This window comes from Populus euphratica, unplaced genomic scaffold (assembly GCF_000495115.2).
Source record: "Populus euphratica unplaced genomic scaffold, PopEup_1.0 scaffold42.1, whole genome shotgun sequence".
Classification (NCBI taxonomy): domain Eukaryota; kingdom Viridiplantae; phylum Streptophyta; class Magnoliopsida; order Malpighiales; family Salicaceae; genus Populus; species Populus euphratica.
In genome coordinates this window covers 231,286-254,301 of record NW_011499903.1, presented here as the reverse complement: position 1 = coordinate 254,301, position 23,016 = coordinate 231,286, and the positions used below count along the sequence as shown (strand labels likewise).

General features: G+C 34.8%; 3 protein-coding genes across 5 annotated transcripts; all 3 read left to right on the top strand.

Moving 5' to 3' along the window:
• Nucleotides 1–747: 747 nt before the first annotated feature.
• Nucleotides 748–8,049, top strand: LOC105133075 (ATP-dependent zinc metalloprotease FTSH 7, chloroplastic). Its single transcript, XM_011036891.1, has 13 exons — nt 748–1,768; nt 2,527–2,592; nt 2,680–2,814; nt 2,932–2,997; nt 3,506–3,691; nt 3,780–3,866; nt 3,955–4,068; nt 4,160–4,284; nt 4,373–4,481; nt 5,800–5,925; nt 6,484–6,804; nt 6,882–7,005; nt 7,414–8,049. Exons 1-13 carry the CDS (start codon nt 920–922, stop codon nt 7,536–7,538), a joined length of 2,433 nt encoding a protein of 810 aa, XP_011035193.1. The 5' UTR covers nt 748–919; the 3' UTR covers nt 7,539–8,049.
• A 5,150-nt stretch (nt 8,050–13,199) lies between these two features.
• Nucleotides 13,200–17,160, top strand: THIC (thiaminC). Of its 2 annotated transcripts, XR_843708.1 has the most exons (6): nt 13,200–13,656; nt 13,773–13,900; nt 14,288–15,114; nt 15,440–16,122; nt 16,480–16,579; nt 16,726–17,160. XR_843708.1 is itself a non-coding variant. In XM_011036890.1 (5 exons), the coding sequence occupies exons 1-4, from the start codon at nt 13,382–13,384 to the stop codon at nt 16,118–16,120; spliced, it is 1,911 nt and encodes a 636-aa protein (XP_011035192.1). In that variant the 5' UTR covers nt 13,200–13,381; the 3' UTR covers nt 16,121–16,122; nt 16,480–16,685. The 2 variants fall into 2 exon arrangements, 1 of the variants encoding a protein (XP_011035192.1); XM_011036890.1 differs by lacking the exon at nt 16,726–17,160 and having other exon boundaries at nt 16,480–16,685.
• A 1,758-nt stretch (nt 17,161–18,918) lies between these two features.
• LOC105133073 (uncharacterized) lies at nt 18,919–20,592 on the top strand. Of its 2 annotated transcripts, none has more exons than XM_011036889.1 (2): nt 18,919–20,020; nt 20,211–20,592. In XM_011036889.1, the coding sequence occupies exons 1-2, from the start codon at nt 18,957–18,959 to the stop codon at nt 20,227–20,229; spliced, it is 1,083 nt and encodes a 360-aa protein (XP_011035191.1). In that variant the 5' UTR covers nt 18,919–18,956; the 3' UTR covers nt 20,230–20,592. The 2 variants fall into 2 exon arrangements, with proteins under 2 accessions (XP_011035191.1, XP_011035190.1); XM_011036888.1 differs by having other exon boundaries at nt 18,920–20,049; nt 20,240–20,592.
• The last annotated feature ends 2,424 nt before the right edge of the window (nt 20,593–23,016 follow it).

The window sequence follows — 23,016 nt, the reverse complement described above, 5'->3', positions numbered from 1 at the left end:
ATTTTTGTTGCTTGTTAGTTTTTTTCTATAAAAATAAATATATTAATATCACTTTTTACAAAGAAATTGATATTATGTTATAATGTTTGTGACAAATAATATTGTTCTAATAGAGTTGAAATTCTTAATAATATATTTTAAATGGGAAAGAAAAATAATTAAATATAGTGTAATTCTGAGATTATTAAATTGATGTAAATAAATAAAACAAAGAAAGAGTAATATATTATTTTTTTCTATTGTCTAAAAATGTGTCTCAATGGAGTAATTTTGTATTTTATAGCCCCTGCTAACAAAAAATTATAGATTCAAAAGGTTATGTTGAGAGAGAAATCTATACATGCATATCAAATTTAGTTATCATCATAGTTAAATATATTGAATATATACAGTAAATGTGTTTCTATCAATAAAAACTATATACATTTTATTTTTTTAACTAAAATTTTTTTTTTCAATTCATGCCTTTCCTTAATCATTAAAAAAAAATTTCAATTCATGCCTTTCCTTAATCATTACTTGAAATATAATATTACAATAACATTTTTTATAGAGTTTATTTTTATAAATTCTATTTTTTTTGGTAATGAAGATTGACATATAGGGATAAAAATGTTAAGCCAAAGAAAGTTTGTGAAGAACTTAGCAATACATCAAAAGTCGGGGACTGAATTTATCTAGATGGCTTATTTGTAATTATCCATACCAATCACGATTGCACGAGGGAAATTATTAATATATAATATTCAACGGTGATCGTCCCTTGCCTGCAATATCTCCTCCATAGCAGGAAAAACTTGTTTTCTCTCCGGCCAACAAACACGTCCCCATAATAAACACGCATGTCTATCTGATTGAGTGTTTTCTTAATCTATCATGTTAAGGGTTTAGGGTTTCAAAAAAAATTATATAACAAAGCATGTCACCGATGCTCGAAACTCTAAGACCAATAACGCACATCTCTCCTACTCTTCCTCCTCCTCTTACTAAATTTCATTCAATTCGACTCCAATCTTCTAGGGTTCTCCACCACCGTTTTGCCCCAAATATTAATAACAATTGCCTCTCTTTTCCTTCAATTAATCCCAAATCCTTCAGTTTTTTATCCAACACCAAAATCAGAGACTATAAAATCTTAGCTAAATGTCAAGAAAGCGATTCCACCGAGAAAGCAAACACCGAAACCGAACCACCAAAAAATCCTCCGTCAGCGCCGTCTTCGTCGTCTAATTCGGGGTCCAAGCAGAAGAGAGAGAAGCGAGGGAAAAGCGAATGGTGGTTTTCCAAGAAGCAGAATTGGAAATGGCAACCTTTAATTCAAGCGCAAGAAATTGGTGTCTTGCTTTTGCAATTAGGGATTCTTATGTTCGTTATGCGGTTGCTCCGACCCGGAATTGCTTTGCCCGGGTCGGAGCCGACGCAACCCGCTACCTTTGTCAGCGTGCCCTATAGTGAGTTTTTGAGTAAAATTAGCAGTAATCAAGTGCAGAAAGTGGAGGTTGATGGCGTTCATATAATGTTTAAGTTAAAAAACGAGGGAATTAGTAGTCAAAAGAGTGGCGGTGGTAGTGGTAGTAGTGAAGTGGTTAGTAGCAAGTTTCAAGATTCGGAGTCTTTGTTAAGGAGTGTGACGCCTACGACAAAAAGGATTGTGTATACTACGACGAGACCTACTGATATTAAGACTCCTTATGAGAAGATGCTGGAGTACCAGGTGGAGTTTGGTTCGCCTGATAAGAGGTCCGGTGGATTCTTGAATTCGGCATTGGTGAGTTTTGATTGGAAGTTAATTAGGAGTTGGTGTAAATATACTGTTTTTTTTAATTTCCTGTTTAAGTTTTCCGGTTGAGTTTGATGATATAACTGTTGCAAGTTTATGTGTTGCATTTAGTTTGGTTTTTAAGTACATTGCTAGAGTAGACTAGCATTGATGTCGAAAATATGAAGCAAACATCCATTCATTAGGGATTGGACGTTTGCAATCTGATTGAGAGAATCTTTTTTTATCCTCAAAATTTCGTTGTCCGAGGTTTTGTTTTCCTACCAGATATTGATATGCATATGTATTGTGAAGTTATTGATTATGAATCCTAGATTGAATCCAACATATTAAATTATAGTTTTAACAGAGTTTTCATTATTACTGGCAATTTGATAACTCTCATAGAGAATTAGCACCAATTTTTAGCTAATTGCCTCATTGTTCACGCTCTATTAGCATGATCGATCACACTTTTCGTCCCTTGATTTTACATTTTCTCCTATGCTGTTCTTGTCATCTACCTCATTTATGCTGATCATAGGTCACTAGCCCTTGTCTGCTCAAAATGGATGGTGCATGTGATATAACTTTTTTTATTTTTATTCTTTGGATGAAACTTAACTGTTATTAGAGGAAAATGAATAGAAGAATGCTACAAGATATGGCATGGGGTAATCGCAATCATGAAATTCTAGATATTGGACTTTAAGAGATGTTTCACTAGATGGAGATTAATATCTCTTTCTTTCTTCTGTTCCTTTCAGATAGCTTTGTTCTATGCAGCTGTGCTTGCGGGGCTTCTGCACCGTTTCCCTGTTACCTTCTCTCAGGTGCTAAATTTCATCCTACCTTTTCAATTGTCTTGAACCTTATGCAATGTAGCAAGATTTTGATTGGATCTATGCAAAGTTGTGCAGCATAAAGCTGGTCAGATTAGGAACCGCAAGTCTGGGGGCTCCGGAGGTTCAAAAGTTTCCGAGCAAGGTGAAACAATAACTTTTGCCGATGTAGCTGGTATTGATGAAGCTAAGGAAGAGCTAGAAGAAATTGTGGTGTGTTATATTGGACCTCTTCATTAGTCCAATGGACCATCATGTCTTGCTCAGTGTTCTAAATCCTCTCTGCTAATTCAGTAAAATGATCTTTACAGGCTGATGTTTACTGTACAGGAATTTCTCAGGAATCCAGACAGGTATATCAGACTTGGTGCTCGTCCTCCTCGAGGTGTTCTTCTGGTGAGTAAAGAAAGAAAAACTTAAGATGGAAGTTTATTGCATGGCAACAAGCTGACTGTTCCTCCAATCTCCAGCAAAAATCACCTCTAATTAATTGCACATTTCAACTTTGCTGGCCTCAGTTAAAATAAACTGCATACACATCACTCCACCAATCATCTCATTGTCCTTTTCAATGTTCGCCAGATTGGACAATTGACAAAGATAATATGAGAAAGTAACTGTGAACCCAAAAAATGGAAATTGTTGATCTCTCTAGCTGCTGTATATAGCTGTGTTTCTTTTCTTTTAAATATAAATGCTGTATTTTATCACTCTCGTGCTCTGGGTCTCTCTAATTTTGTTCGTTCTCCAGTTCCTCATCCACTACCAGCATGCATGTCTTTGCTGAAAAATCGTTTGATGACTTGCCTGATCCAAGAGAATAAATATAAGAGGCTGCAATGATTTATTCTATGGTTCAATTTTTTTGTAAGTTCAGTGAGAATTATTTTTGTCTATGTTACAGGTGGGCCTTCCTGGGACTGGTAAGACACTTCTAGCAAAGGCTGTTGCTGGAGAAGCTGAAGTTCCCTTTATAAGTTGTTCCGCAAGTGAATTCGTAGAGTTGTATGTTGGCATGGGTGCCTCCCGTGTGAGAGATCTCTTTACCCGGGCAAAGAAGGAGGCACCATCCATAATATTTATTGATGAGGTAAGATTATGGGAATTTCTATCGTGTTGGGACATTATATCTTAAAAACCAAGGATGTTTTAATGATGGGACATTTTTCCATATGCAGATAGATGCTGTGGCAAAAAGTCGTGATGGAAAATTCCGCATTGTTAGCAATGATGAAAGGGAGCAGACTTTGAATCAGTTGCTCACTGTATGCTTCTTTCTTGAAAGTATTATTCATTCTGAAATTTTCCTGGCCATGTCACTGTGGAAGTTGAAATGTTCGAAATGCATCGCAGGAGATGGATGGGTTTGATAGCAATTCTGCTGTGATTGTTCTTGGTGCAACAAATCGCTCTGATGTGTTAGACCCTGCACTCCGCCGACCAGGAAGATTTGATCGTGTGGTTATGGTTGGTACACTGATTCACTCACATCTTGGCACACATTTTATAGTTCAACAATAACAGATGTCACCACTATTTGTCTCATCTCTGTCTTTAGGTGGAAACACCTGATAGAAATGGAAGAGAAGCCATTTTAAAAGTACATGTTTCCAAGAAAGAACTACCTTTAGGAGAGGATGTTGACCTCAGTGATATTGCCTCTATGACTACTGGTTTTACTGGGTATTTCCTCCCACGACTAATTTTAGATTTTGTGTTTCATTTTTGGCTAAGTTAGCACGAGTGACCTTTTAATTCTTACTTTGTGCAGGGCAGATCTTGCAAATCTGGTAAATGAAGCTGCTTTGTTGGCTGGAAGGAAAAACAAAGTAGTGGTGGAGAAACTTGATTTCATTCAGGCAGTGGAGCGAGCAATAGCGGTATCTCTCTCTCTCTCTCTCTTTCTCTCTGTGTATGTGTGTGAGAGTCGCAGGAAGGTGTTGTGACTGCTGGAAATCTCCTCTTTTTATGATCAATTTCTTGTTTTCTCTGGCGCTGCTTTCCTAATTTGATTTATAGTTTAGACATTTTTATCTGTTGACAAGACATTGACAATTGATATAATGATTTAACATCTCTCATGATTTAGTTCCTTTTGGTGACTTATGACAGTTATTTAAAACTCCCAAAAATACATGTAGGACATCTGCAGAAAGTTTTTGAGTGAATTTTGCCTTGTTTTTCAATGGCCACTGTGTTTATATGTGTTCACACTTGGTGTTAATGAGGTAAAAGCTGATATTAATTCAACAAGAAAAAATCCAGATTTGCTGTCTGTTCTGCATTGAAAGATTGATAGATGAATTGGGGTTTTACTAAAGGAAGTTTTCTTGGGTTTTGATGGAGCAATTTAATATGATACATGATGCTTACAATATCAAAGGATACAAGATTCTATGCTGCACTTTTGGATTTTCTCAAAGCATTGCAACCAAGGTCCCATAGGCATTACATATGGAAGCAGGGTTGCAGTTAAGCACTTGAAATTTCTGCAGAACTATCCTGGCATTGAAAAAAAATTACATAACTATATGGATTTTGGGATTTCTTGTAACCATGAATGTAAGACTCCCCTAAAGTGGGAAATGAAACCGTGCAGGATATTTAATAAGACCTACTTACATCAGCAGACCTTATCTAAGACCCAATAAAAAATAACCCAGCTGATAGCTGTGGACATAATTTTCAAAGTACTCATGACCTATAAAATTTAAGAAAACTTCAACAAAAATAAACAACCAACATGCTTAGCTAAGTATATATAAAATAGGACTCCGTGCTAATTCAACAAGACTGGAGAAGGTCCCTAGAGGCCCTACAGTTAATTTGGAGATGTTAAAGGCCCTTTGTCCTGCAACATTTGGATTCTGATTTTTGCTGCTTTTATCTGTATCTTCAAGTGCTTTGGGCCTGTATATAATGTTGTCTTCCACAAGCTCAGAAAGCATTTTCCAGTGCACTTGCTTGTCTTTGTATTACTCCTAGCTCCTCTGTTTTGCAAGTTTTAATCGTACCATGCTCTTATCTATTCAGTGCACATTTTGTGCTTTCATGGTTGTGGTGACTTTGTGCCTAAGTTACCAAATGTCCTCCCTTCCCTCCCTCCTTAATGGCCAATAAGATTCAGTTATAATTGAAAAGGGAGTTTGTAAACCTTGAGTATAATGAAAGAACTGAACCAATCATTTGTTTTCATAGGGCATTGAGAAGAAGACTGCCAGGTTGCAAGGAAGTGAGAAGGCTGTGGTTGCACACCATGAAGCTGGTCATGCAGTAGTAGGTACTGCTGTTGCTAATATCCTTACTGGACAGCCACGTGTTGAGGTAAACATCACAGGAACACTTTTACTGATTGGTGTAAGTTTATTTGTCATTAGTGAGGCTGCATCCACGGGAATTATGCCACCCTTAATGGCATGTCCATACTGTGTCATATTGTCATGTGCTCGAGGAGATTACTTGAGCTCAAAAGCATTGTTATCATTGATTGCTCACTGCATTTTCTATTTTCTCATGTCTGATTTTCTAATTGGGCTGGAATAGAGACTTTCATGGAGAAATTTTTTATATATGGAATCCTGGGATATCCAAATCCTATCAGCTGTTTATATACTTTATTCTAAAGTAGTCATTGAATTGAATAATCAAATGAGAGACTTTTTTTCTGGACTTCTAGGAAGAAAAACCGATGGAAGTAAATACTTTTAACACTACTGATATCAAAAATTAGTGGATTCTTTTTTATTAGAACTACTGCCTGGATTTTCTTGGGCATACGAACTTACATAAAGTCAGAAATGAGACATCATATTTAGACCACTTATAATTTTCTGAATGGTATATAGAATAGACAGTAACAATTACTTCTTTGCATATCATTAGAAGTTGAGCATATTACCAAGGTCAGGAGGGGCATTGGGCTTTACTTATATACCACCAACAAACGAGGATAGATATTTGCTCTTTATTGATGAGTTGCGTGGCCGCTTGGTTACTCTTCTTGGAGGACGGGCAGCAGAAGAAGTTGTGTATTCAGGTCGTGTCTCAACAGGTGCCCTGGATGATATTCGGCGGGCTACTGATATGGCATACAAAGCAGTAGCTGAATATGGTCTTAATCAGACCATAGGTCCTGTGTCTTTAGCAACACTTTCTGGAGGAGGGATGGATGACTCTGGAGCTGCTCCATGGGGAAGGGATCAGGTGCGGTGTTATTTAAAGTTCGCTTCCTTCATCTCATGTAGTATGGTTAAAAACTGACATGAAATTGATTGCCACAGGGGCATCTTGTTGATCTTGTTCAAGGAGAGGTGAGAGCATTGCTGCTATCTGCCCTTGATGTAGCACTTTCCGTTGTGCGTGCTAATCCAACTGTCTTGGAGGGACTTGGTGCCCATCTGGAAGGTAATATTTGACACTAGCTAAATTCAGTACCGTAGTGTTTGGTGCATTACGTTATTGATGCATTGCCAAGTTGGAGTCCATTAATTGACACAAATTCTTTCTAGCAGTCCTTTTGATATGCCAATACCATTGACTATGGTTGATCTTAAAACTGTGAAACTGCTTAGCTGGTATGGCGTATGCCTTTCCTCAATGCATTGCATGAGATACATAGTTTGTATTTGTTGTCAGATGCCATCCAGGGTGCCCAGCCCACAGAAGTTGATCGTAGGTTAGATTCTGGGTTTGCATATTGAATTTTTTATGATACTGGGTTGCTGTAAATTCGGTGTTTGTTATGTTTCGAAGAGTTACCACCTGTAATTTCCATAATGTTCTGACATTTACTCTTTTCAACGGCTTGGTCAGAGAAAGAGAAAGTAGAAGGCAAAGAGCTGCAAGAGTGGTTGAAGTTGGTAGTTGCTCCAAAAGAGCTTGTGCTCTTTGTCGAAGGGAAGCAAGAATCTCTTCTCCCGCTGCAAGCGGGCTCCTAATGAAACAATGATTGTGCTCTCAGCTCTTCATTATCAGGCAAAAGATGGAGCTAGCCTGTACCGCCTCCAGCCATTATAATGTTGATGAACTTAGTGGCATGATCTTTGAGCTCACCCCTACAGCATTGTATATTTCAGTGAGGTAAATTTTTGGCGTTATTGTAATATTTACTGGTCCAAGGGCAGAAGGAATGATGGAAAGCTGCAGATCTGCTGCTGTCGCTGCCGGAGCCTAGTCAAGTCTCTCACCATCTTGACATTACCCCCATGTACACTACTAGTTGGTTTTGAAATCCAGTGTCCGTCGGCAATTATTTCAGGTGGTACAGTTTGAGTACTATGGCAATTGTATCTTTTTTTATTATTATTATTTTCAGTTGTATACATGATTATTCTGTGAAAATATATACATAGTAACAGTCCCACACAAGCTGGTCTGGTAAAGGTCTGAAAAAACGCTGTGCACTGTTTTCCTCACAGGAATTATACCAAGTCATTTCTTTCTTACGTACTCTTGCGTCTAAATATCGGGTGGAACCTGGGATACGAGGATGGAACCCATATTGAAGTGATGCTCTATGCTTTCCGTTTCACTGTAGAGAGGAACTCGATTGGTCAGGTAAATTTGTGACGAAGCTGATCTGCAGTCTAGCAAATCTAGTGTGTACGGGGAATGATAAGCAGGGAAAGACATTTAACTGGAGAACCATTTGATGAAAAACTATAATGGATTCTCGACGAGTTAAGTGAATGAAAATTTCAATGTTTATGAGCCTGGAAGCTCGTTTAAGTCTCTTTTACAGTGCGTGTTTTTATTTATTTTTTTGATACATTTTAAAAATGTTTCTGTCATGAAAAAACATGCAATTAATTATTTTTTAAGTATTTTAATGTATTAATAATAAAAATTCAAAAAAAAATAATATGTCTTTAAATAAAAAATACTATCCGTAGCTATAAATCGGAGTGGTTTATCAGCCAACCAGTGAAAGAGGAGGGAAGGGGGAAGTACAAGACGACTAGTCAAGTGGTTCCTAGACATCTCAGCACTCGATGACTGTCATGTAGAGCGATGGCGATTCATCGCATTGATATTTTTTTTTCGAGTCTAAAATATCAGCGTCGCTTTCGGGAAATGACTCATCTTCCGTCTCTTCCTGCAGGAAAAATCCAGGAGCCTTGAGGACCACACGTCGCTGGCTGCCTCTTCACGAAAATATAGCCTTGGCTTGGGTTAAGAGTTTAATCGAGAGGTGTGTAGCCACAATTTCCTGCAATTCATTACCACGAAAAATGAAGTGGAGCTTATCATGGTTTTGTCTAAAATTCATTATTTAATAATTCAGAGTTTCTAGTTCTCATTGTGTTTCGGAATTTGGAGCAACTCTTAGAAGTTAAGTATATTTCTATATTTCATCTACTAGTTTAACTCATTGATAATTATGGGAGAAAAAAAACATAAAATGCTAAAAAAATTATTCCTTGAATTACCATTCTCGAATAGCTACTATAACTTTTCGAATAAAAAATTATAAAAACATAATGATACTTTACAAAAAATAAAATAAAAATAGTATGATGAAATTGTTATTATTTTTTTATAAAAAATAACTTGACTAATTAAGTAAAGCTAATTAAGGAGATAATATAACTAAAATAATTATGCAAGAATCATCTGATATGCGTGTGTTTTCGGTTGACGAATCAAACTTGGAGTATTTCAAATACAAATAGCCGTACATCTTTACTTTTGGATATCATCAAAGCTTTAGGAAATCTTGAAAAAAAATAATCAGACTTGGGAAATAGACCTGCCCAATAAAGAAAAAAGAACATGAAACTTATAAAAAATGACAAATAAAAAATATAAGATAAGTCGGTTAATTTTAAAAATTCACAAATTATCACATAGAATGTAAATAAAAAAAATAGAGCATAACTAATGATATAAATTATGAATAATAAAATTATATAAAAATATAAGTTTTAAAAAATACACGTAAACATGAGCGAATCTTTTGAACCTTAAGCTATGATTTCAAACTTAGAACTGATTAAATTTTAGATTCAGACCAAATAAAAAAGCTCAATTTTCAACTAATTTAATGTTTATTAGTTAAAATATATTCAATAAAAAACAACATATAAAAAAAACTCTAGTTATTTTAGGAAAAATACATTATAGAAAGCAACTAACTAAAAATAATAAAATTCAATATCCAATTGAATAATACTAAATAATAAAATTTAAAAAACATAGCTTAGATAAAGGAACAAAAAACCGAACAAATTAGGTAGAACCTCTCATACTTGGATTAATTCTTGAAACCCAAAGCCCATGAAATTATAGAACCATGATCAAATAGTAAGCTCAATTTTCTATTCATCTAATATTAAATAATAAAATTAAAAAATATATCAATTTAAAAAATTTGTCGAAGCAATAAAAAATATAGGGATCAAATTTGATAAGAAAAAAAACCTTGACAAGGATGAAATTTTTTATTAAAAACAATTATCACAAATAAAAGAAATAGCAATCAATAGATAAGGACTAAATTTGAAACATTAAAAAAATTAAAAGGAATGGAATTGAAAAGAAATTTTAATTTTATAAATTGTCTTACAAAAGTTATTCCAAATATCAAGAGATGGAATCTGAATAAAAATATAAATTTAAATAATTAGCCAAAACACCTCAATGAAAAATGAAAAATAAAAGGATTAGAGATAATGAGAGTTATTTTTACGACCAACAAAAAATTCTACAAAAAACAAATAAAAAAATAAAACCAAGTTTCCAATTGAATAAATGCAAAACCAATGCAAACTTTAAATCTGGTATACTCTTTAAAACTTCCAACCCATTAAATCTTAAACTTAAGTTCAATTGAGAAATATACTTCTCAACCAAGTTAATATTGAAAGATGAAATTATGAAAAAAAAAAATCCATTTGAATAACTTGTCAGAGTAAATAAAAATAACAATCAAAATAATAAAAAGCATATTTGATAGGTAAAAAAATTCAATGATAATGGAATTGTAAAAAAAATTAAAAAAAAATATCACACAAAACATATAATAATCAAAAGAATAGAATCTAATCTGAAAGATAAAAAATGAAAAGGGGTGAAATTAAAAAAAAAATTTATAATTATCCAAATAAAATAATAATCAAAATAACAATGATTAAATGTTAAAAGAAAAAAAAATAAAAAGGGGTGGTTTGAAATTGTGAAGAGGGTGGCATAAAATTTAAGATGGACAGAGGGAGAAAATGAAAAAAAGATCAAGACTTTTTAAACATCATTAGAAATATTAGCATTTAATGATGGAATGATATTAACCCAACTTATTGGTGTATATGTAGCATGTATCAACAAAGTTTTTTTTTATAATATTAAATATTTATTAAATTAGAAAAATACCCATGTGTTAACTTATTATTAACAAAATACCATGATGAAAAGATATAAACTTCCCTAGAGGATAATTTTGTTAATTTTAAACCTACAAGTAATTAAATAACTTAACTTAAATAGAAAAAAAAAATGAAAAAAAGAACATAAAAGCCCTTGGATTGAGCCATCTTTTTTTTTGCTCCTAGGATATTTAAGAAATTTAGCTATTGTAAAAAAAATTGAAAAGATTAAACTACTCTTAAAAAATTTAAAAATGACATTGAATCATAATAGAAAAATCATTATACCCAAATCTTAGGTAAATGGTTTTTTGAGTTAGGAGAAAATTTATCATAACATTGTTTTATTGAATTTTTTTTATTGGTTTGGGCTATGTTACGGGTCAAATCAAAAAATAATTTCAAATTAAAAAAATATTTAGGTATTGCTAATATTTGTTTTAGTATAATAAGTTTTAAAACTATATGGAGGTCAATTCGATATAATTCTGATTAATTTGGCAAGCCCAAAGACAACCCAAATAATCAGTAAAAGCAAAATTTGTTTCAAAATAAATATTTAAGATGATATATATATATATATAACAAATCAAAATAAATTATAAAACCCAATTTTCAATAAATCTAATGTTGATGGATATAAAAAAATCAATAAAAAAAATATTAGAAAAAATTATCAGACTTGCATCTCGGATCATGAGACTAAAATAATCTAATAGAAATAAAATTAAAATAAATTATGAAACTCAATTCTCAATCAACCAAGTAGTGAGAAATGAAAATTAAAAAAATAATTAAAAAACATTAAAAACCAATCCAAGTTAATTCAAATTATTTTGCTAAACTCTGTTAAAGAATTATATAAATCATATCTTGAGACCTTTTCTAATAACTTAAATTATTGGGTTGAGATAATTTTTTAATATGGTATTAAAGCCTTAATGATTAAGTGGTCACAATTTTAAATCTAATTATTCTTATTTATTTGATAAAAAATAAACACAGGGTAGAGTGAGCATGTGTAAGTTTCAAGTCTAAAAAGTTTTCACTTAAAGGAGACGTTGAGAATAATATGGAACCTTACCTAATTGCTTAAGTTATTCGGTTAAGATGGTTCTTTAATAAACTCGTGACTATAATCATGAGACAAGAATAATCTTATAAAAAAATAAAAATAAATTATAAAACTTAATTCTCAATCAACTCAATATTGAAAAATGAGCTTGATTGTCTAGGCTGACCTTTTTTTATATTAAAGATAGTCACAAAGAGCTTTCAGTTAATAGAAATGTTAGAGAATAATATAAATCATATATTGAGATCTTATCTAATTGTTCAAGATATTAAATTGAAATGATTCTTTAATAAACTCGTGAGATACGAATAATCTCATAAAAAATCAAAATAAATTATAAAACTTAATTCTCAATTAACTCAATATTAAAAAATAAAATTTTATAAAAAATATCAATTGAAAAAAAAACTTGAATCAATTCGTCAAACTTGTATTCTAAATTATGAAATTAAGATAATCTCACAAAAATAATTTAAAAAAATTATAAAGTCTAAATTTAATGTCAAAGATGAAAATGAATTAAAAATTGTAAAAAAAAAATAAATGAAAAAAAACTATTACAGTTGATTCTTTTATTTTTTTTTTAACAACCCTCCTAACTACTGAAGAAATAGACGGATATATTTAGTAGAAAAAAACCATGATTGTTTAACTATGTATTCAAATCCCCTTTTTGGGGCACTCCTTTTATTTTCCGTTCACTATCACCATTCCAAGTCACTTAATTTGGCAAAAAATCAGCAACCACCTCCATAAATTTTGTCGGCTTCCTGCTCCTCTCAAATATTCTAGTGCCACTCCAGTCCATTCCAGTCCTCCTCGTGTGATCAGCACGTGACTGTACTTGGACCCAGTCTTTGGAGAGATATTTAATACCACTTAAGGTGTGAGAGTTATATATTCCACGTCAGCAAGCGTTAACTTTTTATGACCTCCTCTTTGATTCATCACTCCTTGCCTGTGATTTATCAGGTAAGGTAACCGCCCGAGTCCACGTACACAAATACAGAGAGAGATATTTAATTTCTAAAGATTTTTATTTTTTATATTTTTAAATTATTTTAATATGATAATATTAAAAATAAATTTTAAAAATAAAATATATTTATTTTTTAAAAAAAGAAACTCTTGAAGTCCGAAGATATAAAGAAGCACCATCAATCGAGACGAACAAAAAGTAAAAGTACCATAGCCAGCGGGAGTTCCAACTGCCAGGCGCCAACTCAGCTTCTATCGGCACCTCTCCCTCACTCACTCATACAACACATCAACAGATAAGCCTGCCTGCCTACTTCTCCAGTCCAGTCTTCGACGGGTTCGGCTTCATTTGTGATCTTTTCTCTCCATGGCATCTGTCCAAGCTGCTGCTATTTTGACATCCTCAGCTGTAACCAAGAATGGCATCACCACTGCCTTTTTACCACCTGGATTTTCGAGTGCATCAGCAGCAGCATGCAAGAAGGATTTTCGCTCTCTGGCGTCGGGAGCCAGAGCTACTTTAACGTTCGATCCACCACCAGCAACTAAGCAAAAGAAGAACACTGTCGATCCTTCTTCTCCTGATTTTCTTCCTCTTCCCTCTTTTGAACAATGTTTTCCAAAGAGCACTAAAGAATACAGGTCTGCTCCTTCCTTCCCTTTTTTTTTTTTTAATTGATTTCCTTATTCAATCTACGCTCATCGTAAGAACAGGCTTTGTCAACTGGGTCCGTCCACTTATTTGATCCGGTTTGCAGGGAAGTTAAACATGAAGAATCTGGTCATCTCCTCAAAATCCCGTTCCGGCGAGTCCACTTGTCCGGCGATGAACCAAGTTTTGATAACTACGATACCAGTGGGCCTCAAAACATCAGTCCCCGCGTAGGTATGCAGCTTGTCTTGTCTTGTCTATCTTTTAATTTTCGTTTCATCACCTTCCTTACCCTTGCATTAACAATTAACTTACTTTTGTTACTACTTAACAAATTATCGGGAGGGCCAAGATTTTGCATTTTTATATGGGGATGGCCATTACACTAGAACTTATTTTAAAAGCTTCAAATAATAAGGGGATTCTGAAATTTTTGTAAACTTTGGGGGATTTGTCCGTCTAGATTGTTTTTTTTTTAACTGATGCTTGGGTATGCTGTTTTCTACTGTCAGCTTTCTTTTTCTTGAGTGTCATGTCATGGTAGTTTTTGTGGGCTAAGAAAGACAGACTTGTATCATGAAATTAATTTGCTACTGTAAATGAACGGTGTTGTGTCTTCAGGACTTCCTAAGCTGCGTAAAGAATGGGTTGACAGGAGGGAGAAGTTAGGAACACCAAGGTACACTCAGATGTACTATGCGAAACAGGGAATTATAACTGAGGAGATGCTGTATTGTTCTGCTCGTGAAAAGCTTGACCCGGAGTTTGTGAGGTCAGAGGTTGCTCGTGGGAGGGCTATTATCCCTTCCAACAAGAAGCATTTAGAGCTGGAGCCGATGATCGTTGGAAGAAATTTTTTGGTTAAAGTCAATGCAAATATTGGAAATTCTGCCGTTGCGAGCTCTATCGAGGAAGAAGTTTATAAGGTTCAATGGGCAACTATGTGGGGTGCTGATACTGTTATGGATCTTTCCACTGGTCGCCACATTCACGAGACCCGGGAGTGGATCTTACGTAACTCTGCTGTGCCAGTAGGTACTGTGCCTATCTATCAAGCACTTGAGAAAGTAAATGGAATTGCTGAAAATCTTAGTTGGGAAGTCTTCAGAGACACCCTGATTGAACAAGCCGAGCAGGGTGTAGATTATTTCACAATTCATGCTGGGGTTCTGCTGCGGTACATCCCTTTAACTGCAAAGCGCATGACAGGAATTGTTTCGCGAGGAGGATCAATCCATGCCAAGTGGTGCTTAGCTTATCACAAGGAGAACTTTGCATACGAGCATTGGGATGACATCCTTGATATATGCAATCAATATGATGTGGCCCTGTCAATTGGTGATGGACTGAGGCCTGGGTCCATATATGATGCCAATGACACTGCTCAATTTGCAGAGCTTTTAACTCAAGGGGAACTGACTCGTCGGGCATGGGAAAAGGATGTACAGGTAATCATTTATCAGTATATATTTTAGGACTTCTAAGCTTCATGCAGGAGCTATGCAACAAGGAGTATTTTTGTGGAAGTATAGACTTCATGTTTACTGTTTAAATGACACTATTTGGTTTTCAAATCTTTTTGTGTGCTTGGTGTAAATATTAGTGGCTTTCATGCATTGAACCAACAAACCAGAGATGACACAGATGGATTCCCAAGATTATGTTTTAATTAGCAGAGCATTTAACTTTTTTCCAGCCATGCTTCTTTCTGAAAGATCAACTGCTTTCTTTTTGGTTTTAATCTGTGACCTACATGTTCATGTACTTTTCTAGGTTATGAATGAAGGGCCTGGACATGTTCCCATGCACAAGATTCCTGAGAACATGCAAAAACAGCTAGAGTGGTGCAATGAAGCTCCTTTCTATACTCTTGGACCTCTAACAACTGACATTGCACCTGGATATGACCACATCACCTCTGCTATTGGCGCTGCCAATATTGGGGCTCTTGGCACTGCACTTCTCTGTTATGTCACACCAAAGGAGCACCTTGGACTGCCAAACAGAGATGATGTGAAGGCTGGAGTTATAGCGTACAAGATATCTGCTCATGCTGCTGATTTGGCAAAAGGTCACCCTCATGCGCAAGCCTGGGATGATGCTTTAAGTAAGGCAAGATTTGAGTTCCGATGGACGGACCAGTTTGCTCTGTCATTGGACCCCATGACGGCCATGTCCTTCCATGATGAAACCCTCCCATCAGAAGGTGCAAAAGTGGCACATTTTTGCTCCATGTGTGGGCCTAAATTCTGCTCTATGAAGATAACAGAGGATATTCGAAAGTATGCAGAGGAGCATGGTTATGGTAGTGCGGAAGAAGCTGTGCAACATGGGATGGATGCCATGAGTGCTGAGTTCCTGGCTGCTAGGAAAACTATAAGTGGAGAACAACATGGTGAAGTTGGTGGAGAAATTTATCTGCCAGCAAAATACATCAGTTCCTCTGACAGATGAAGGTAAGCTTTTGTGCAAATACTAGAAAGAGCATCAAAGTATATGAAGTGCTTCTTGTTAATACTGTAACCAACCCTCTAACCATGGAGAAATGACTCCCCTTAGGCAAATGCTGGCAATAAATGCTGAGTATGTGGCCAACTTATGATCTAAGTGCACTTTCCATTTGCAGTAAATGGTCATGAATGCTACCAATCGAAGGGCTTTGGTTGCACCAAATATATTGTGTTCAAATATTGTTCATATTTGTGCTGCTAATGCATATCCTGTCAATAATAACCTAGTCCTTTGCTCATTACTGCTAATACATAGAAAATGCAAACCTTTTTCACTAGGAAGTTTGTGGAATTTTCTTGCAGGAAACATGCGCATGGGGAGTTTCTGTAAACAGCCTTGCAGGCCTGATGCATCCTTGCTTGTCAAGAACAGCAATATCTGGTCTTAGCTTTTAATAAGTGGGTAAGTTGATGGTTCAGTGTGTTTGGTAGCTTGGGGTCATTTATGTTTGTTGTGCTCCATGTCTCTGTTGCAGTAATAAAATGCAGTCGCTATATTTTCCATAAAAGTTTATCTTTTGCAATTTTGTTAACGAAAGAAAGCACCAGGGGTGCCTGTGCCCTGCTTTAACACTGGCCATCTGGCTGGAGGAGGCAGCTGCCAGGCTGAGAAAGTCCCTTTGAACCTGAACAGGATAATGCCTGCGTAGGGAGTGTGCATTTTCTTTTCCATTTTATTTTCTTGCACAGGTAGGCACACCTTCCTTCCATGGCTCGGGCTAGCTGATCCATGTGTGCAGATTCATCGTCAAGCCCAAGTTAACCACCTTGATGGCTCAGATGTTACCAACGGTAGTCGTCTTCAATCGTCAACCATTAATATAAAAAGTAATAAATTGCTTAAGCTTCCACTACAAGATCCTTGAAGGTTACTCAAATATCATTGCTATGAAAATATAGAGTAGATTTGATAAATAATTGAACTGTAGTTTGATCATTAATTATTGCCCTCTTAGCACGGAACACTCCCTTCTCTTAGAAAAATGTTTTGTTCCTTCCCCCCCTTAATGCCTGCCTGATGTTTTTTTTTTTTTTTATATATATCAGGGCTTGTTTGGGGGCGTGGATTAAAAATATAGTTGTGTCTCTTTTTAAAGTATTTGTTTATTAAAATGTTTTAAAATAATATTTTATGTTAATATCTCTGAAATTAACATAAAATATAAAATAATGATAGATTTTAAAATCATGTGAAATTTGATATTATCAATCATTTCCTTAATTTTGATTTTCTTATATAAATAGATATTACATCCAGTTGAATTTTTATATTTTTATATTATTATTTATTATTTATTTTCTTACAAAGTATATTTCTCTATGCTGACATTATCATTAGACGCTAATCATATCACAATCACGTTTTACTAACGCTAATCATATCATCAGTAGAGAAAAAAGAAAGGAAAGGAAAAAACTCTTAAACAAGGTTAGTTAGTTTGATCAATCCATATACTTGCTTTGATGATTAAACGTGTTTTGAAAAAAATTAAGTTAAATTAAAAAATTAAATTAAATTAATATTTTTTTTATTTTTAATACATTGATATTGGTATTAAAAAAATAATTTTAATAATAAAAATATTATGTTAATATATTTTTAAATTAAAAGCATTTTAAAAATTAATTTTTATCGAACCCTGGCTAAAAAGCGGTACAAAGAAAAGCGGTACTTAGTAGGGTAATAATATTTTTTTATTGATGGTCATACTTCATAGGGTAATAATATTTTTTTATTGATGGTCCATATCTTTTATTTATCGTATGTATTTTGGATAAAAATTAAAAAATATATATATATATATTATTAACATGGGTGTTCGGCCAGCTTGTGCGCATTATGACTAATTCCACGGGCCCTAAAGTTAACGATCATATAAGCCTCCAGTGGTTATCATATGAGCAATTAAGCCAAGTATTTATTACTTGGCCACTACTTAAATGATTAAAAAAATTAAAAATTAAAAATATTATGTTATATAAGCAATCAAGTTAAGTATTTATCATTTGGCCACTTAAAAAAATTAAAAATTAAAAATATTATCTAAATAATTAAAAAAATAAAAAATAAAAAATATTATTTCGAGGTGACATTGCCAAATCAATTGAGTAGAGAATTGACGAGTCTCCACTTTCATACTCCACAGTTTCGACACTTCCCTTCAACCCTTCGATGAAAACACTAAATGGGACCATATAAAAAATATTAAATAAAGCCAAATAATCATAACTAAATAAGAAATAATAAGATTGATAATTCTTAAATTAAGTAAAAAAACAATATTATCAAGCATAGTATCTGATTTACTAAATGAGTTAAAAAAAAAACTAAATAGAAATGAATAGAACTCAAAAAACAAATATTTTTCCATAAGAACCCTCCTATATTAAATACCTTCAAATCATCTTTGCCAGCCACAAAAATCAACACCCTCTTGCGCACCTAATCCTAGTAAGATCCTCAGGATTCATCGTAAATGAATTTTTATATCAATTGAAAGTTTTTTTTTAAATTTGTGATATTTGATCTTAATCTTAATGATATTTGAATAGCAAATCTTTTAATTATTTCTTTAACAAATTAAGCTTAATTAGATTTTATATTAAAAAAACAACCCTATAATTAAGATTTATAATGCTATTTCTCTTATAAGAGTTAATTTAAAATAAATATCAACTTAATAATATTTAAAGGGAAAAAACCCGCGTCAAAAGATAAATCTTAAATAATCCTTTTTTAATGGCATTTTAAGCTGACGATAGGAGGGTAAGATTGCATAATGTTGGATACTTTAGGATTCGATTTAGTTGAGTGGATCTGCATACAAATACACGATATCCAGTTGTTCTTTCTTTTTATTTTTTCGCGCCATCAAACTCTTCCTTTTCCTTATGCTTCTCGTCGCGTTCTCATCCTGAACCTTGAGCGCACGTGCAAACCACCACCAGGAAAGAAAAATCTCATGGCTTCCCCAAAGCCTCTCCATCTCGAGATCACAATAATCTCTGCTAAACACCTCAAAAACGTCAATTGGCGAAACGGCGATCTGAAACCCTACGCCACCTTCTATCTCGACAACTCGGACAACCGACTCGCAACTCATGCCGACGACTCACTCTCAACGCGCCCCGTCTGGAACGAACGATTTACTATCCCCATAATTCGCCACGATTCAGTCCTCACTCTCGACGTCTTCCACTCCAAGCCATCCGAAACCCCCAAACCTCTTGTTGGCACCGTGAAATTTCCACTGAGTCAGCTCCTCGACTCGGACGAGACAACGTCCTACTCGGTCCGCACACTCGAGCTTTCACGTCCCTCTGGCCGTCCACAGGGTAAAGTCCTGGTGAAACTGGAGGTGAAAGAACGGCCTTTGCCTCCTCCTGTGCAGGATTACCATACTGCCCCTAATTATAGCCATTATTACAACCCTGCCCCTGTTCAACCTCCCGCACGTGACTACAGGGAATGCTCTCCCTCTCCATACGGCTACACCGATCAGTACGGTTACTACCCTGCTTGCTATCCTTCACAAACTCCCCTACCATCTCGACCTCTGTTCAATCGAGCATCCAATAACAGTTTCCCGGGTGGGCCTTCTGCTCCCGTTGATCTATCTTGCCAACCATCACCATTGCCCTACGATCACAAGCCACCACAGCCGGTGTTGTTGCAAAAGACATCCAATTACGGAGTGCCAAGTGGACCATCGGCTCCCGTCGATTATTCATATGGGAAAGGTAGTGAGCGCGAGATCAGTGGGGCAATCGGAGGGTTAAATTTGGAGGAAGGGAGCAACTATGAGATAGATAAAGTTGCTGCTGATGAAGAGAGTCACAGCAACTACCGTCGTGAGTATTAAAAGAATTGAGATGATTGCCGGAGTGCCAAGTGGACCATCGGCTCCCGTCTATTATTCATATGGGAAAGGTAGTGAGCGCGAGATCAGTGGGGCAATCGGAGGGTTAAATTTGGAGGAAGGGAGCAACTATGAGATAGATAAAGTTGCTGCTGATGAAGAGAGTCACAGCAACTACCGTCGTGAGTATTAAAAGAATTGAGATGATTGAGAGAGTGAAGGTATATTTTTAAGTTATTTATGCTCGCATTGTGGCCTTGCTTGATGAATGTACTTTTGTATATATGCGACTAATGACGATAACCACTGGATGCTGCCCTCAGTTTCCTGTTGTGTTTTGATTATTTCTTTTGTTGTGTGCCTGTTTCTTTTATTTCTGTTATGATGTTCGGCGCTAAATTGAGTTTTAGGGCCGCTCTTTAATATGTTTAATTTGCATAAAGAGCTTGTACTTGGGTGCTCCATTGGTTGTTAATTATGGTGTAAAACGACTTGAGTATGGTTCGTGCATGATTAAAGTATGGTGGGGGAATCTAAGATAATATTTGTTCATTAAGTATTCTATTGTCAGTGTTTTGCTCATGATTTCTTCCTTTGTGGTATCTTGGTTTTAAGACGTTTTCTTGTGAGATGGCTGCTGGTGTGTTGAGCTTGGTGGGAATGTAGATTACATTGAATGACAATGGGTAGATGTGCTTGTGCTTCCATGGGTCAAGTTTGTTTTGCATATGGTATGCCACTATCAGAAACTTATAGTTGTGGAGTCTTTGGTGTGGAACTACAAATGTTGCACTACATGTGTGTAGAAAATAACATGGCTTTGTGATCTGCGATCAACAGTTTGTTCTTAAGGAAATTGACAAGTTCAACCATGTCTGCTATAGAAAAAAGACGGTTTCTTCTGAATTGGCAATGAGTGACACTCTGTGGTCTGCAGGCTTGCACCCATGGTTTTACTCCTATTGCTTTAAATCTTTTATTTTATGGAGTTGTTAGGTAGATTTTGTGAGAGAGTGTTTTCCAAGGTGATTTAGTGAATTTTCTTGCTTCTGAATTTGATGTATGTAAGAGATTATCTGTGAGGAGTTGAAGAATTGCGAGTGGTCATAGGTAAATGTGACTTAGGGAATTGAAGATGCTGGGGCCAAGACTGGGTGGATTTCAGGATTAATGTCGATGAAAGGATATTAGAAGTAATATTGAAGCAAAATTTTGGCTTTAATCAAATTGGAATGCAAAATCATGATTTTGGTTGCCTACTGGTAAGAGGTGTGGGAAATGGTGGTTTTAAATTGCGAGTCATGGTGTTTTTCATTGATCAGGTAAGGGTCAGCAGAGCAGCTTAGAGTCAATGGCATGAGTTGATTTTAGCTATATATATTTTTTGCCTCTTAAATTACCGAAATATAGCTGCAATGGATTGCTAAATGCTGTTTCAGTAGGAGACTGCATTTAAGAAATTCAGGATACGGAGTAATAATCTCAAGCATGGGATGGATACTTTCAGAAGAGCTTGGTAAAAGCCTATGAGTGAAATCCAGTCTAGTCATGAAGGCTAAATTGGCATGCGCAAATGGCAAAACTTTCCCTTCTTTCTTCAACTCCTGTTCCTCTCCTTTCAGAATAGAACAAGGCTCCACGTTTTGGTGGTTTTATATTTTCTGTAGCATATCGAAAACTCTATCTTGTAGCTTCCTTTATATTCCTGTTTTTATCATCCAAAAAAATTCCTAGCGGTGCTGTGATGCGTGATTTTACTACTGCTAACAGATGGGGGTGGGCCGAAAATCATGTAGGAAGTAGTCTGCCCCCGTTGCCTGATAAAGGGGCCGTGATTGATTGTCGATTTCCCAGTGGAGGAACTATCGAGAGGCAATTAATTGAAATGATTTAGTGGATTAAAATGTAAGAAGGAAAGGATTTTGCTGTAAAGAGATAGCATTTCCCAATTGAAGGACCGAAGAAGAAATTCTGTTGTCACCTGAGCAATCGATTCACTATTTCTAGGGGCCTCCTACTCTTTGAGAGAAATGTTGGCACCAAACTCTCAGCGCGCTAAGAGTACTAGCAACGAATCCACGTACATTGCAGGAGGTGAAGAAGGTCTTATTCTCCTTTCATCGCTTCGGAATTTAAATAATCCGAGTACCCTTTATAACAATCCATGGTGGCACCAAACACGTGTAGTGCTCTTTGTTTCTGCTTTAGTCAAACTAATAAATAGTTCATTATCTTAATTATTTGGAATAGTTCTTTTTTATTCAATCATTTTCCAACTGAGACATCTTCTTTTTAATTGACAGAATATTTAAATATTGTAACACGGGTTCATTTCATTGGTAATATATATATATATATATATATATATATTCTAAAGCATTTTTATTTGAAATTAAACAGCAAAAGGAAAGAGGAATTCTCTCACCGGTTAGAACATTTCCAATCTAAAATGCTATTTTGAAAAGTTAAATTAATAAAATAATATTTTAAATAGTATAAATATAATTTATTTTACTATATCTATTTCAATGGAAAAAAGCTATTTAAAAAACCATTTATATTAGAGTAAAAAAAAATAAGTATTTTATTATTTACATGATTTCAACCATTCAGGTTTAGAACATTAGACTCAGATGATATATATCTACTCAGATGATATATATCTAAATTAAGTAAACAAAAGAAAATATTGCATAACTTAAAAAATCTTGTGATTTGATATTCAATCCGGTCAAAACCAGTCACATTGGCTTCCCTCTTGAAGTGTGTAAAACAAGCAAAGAAAAGCTAAAATATTAATTTTTTATTTTTGGCTATCCATTTACCTTTTCCATTGGAGATGCTCTTATAGCCTTGGTTCTAAAGCTTATTACAATTCAACTGTCTTTCTAGAATTGTAGCAGCTGTTATAATTTAAAATATTTTTAAAGTATTTTTTATTTAAAAATATATTAAAATAATATTTTTTTTAAAAAATTAT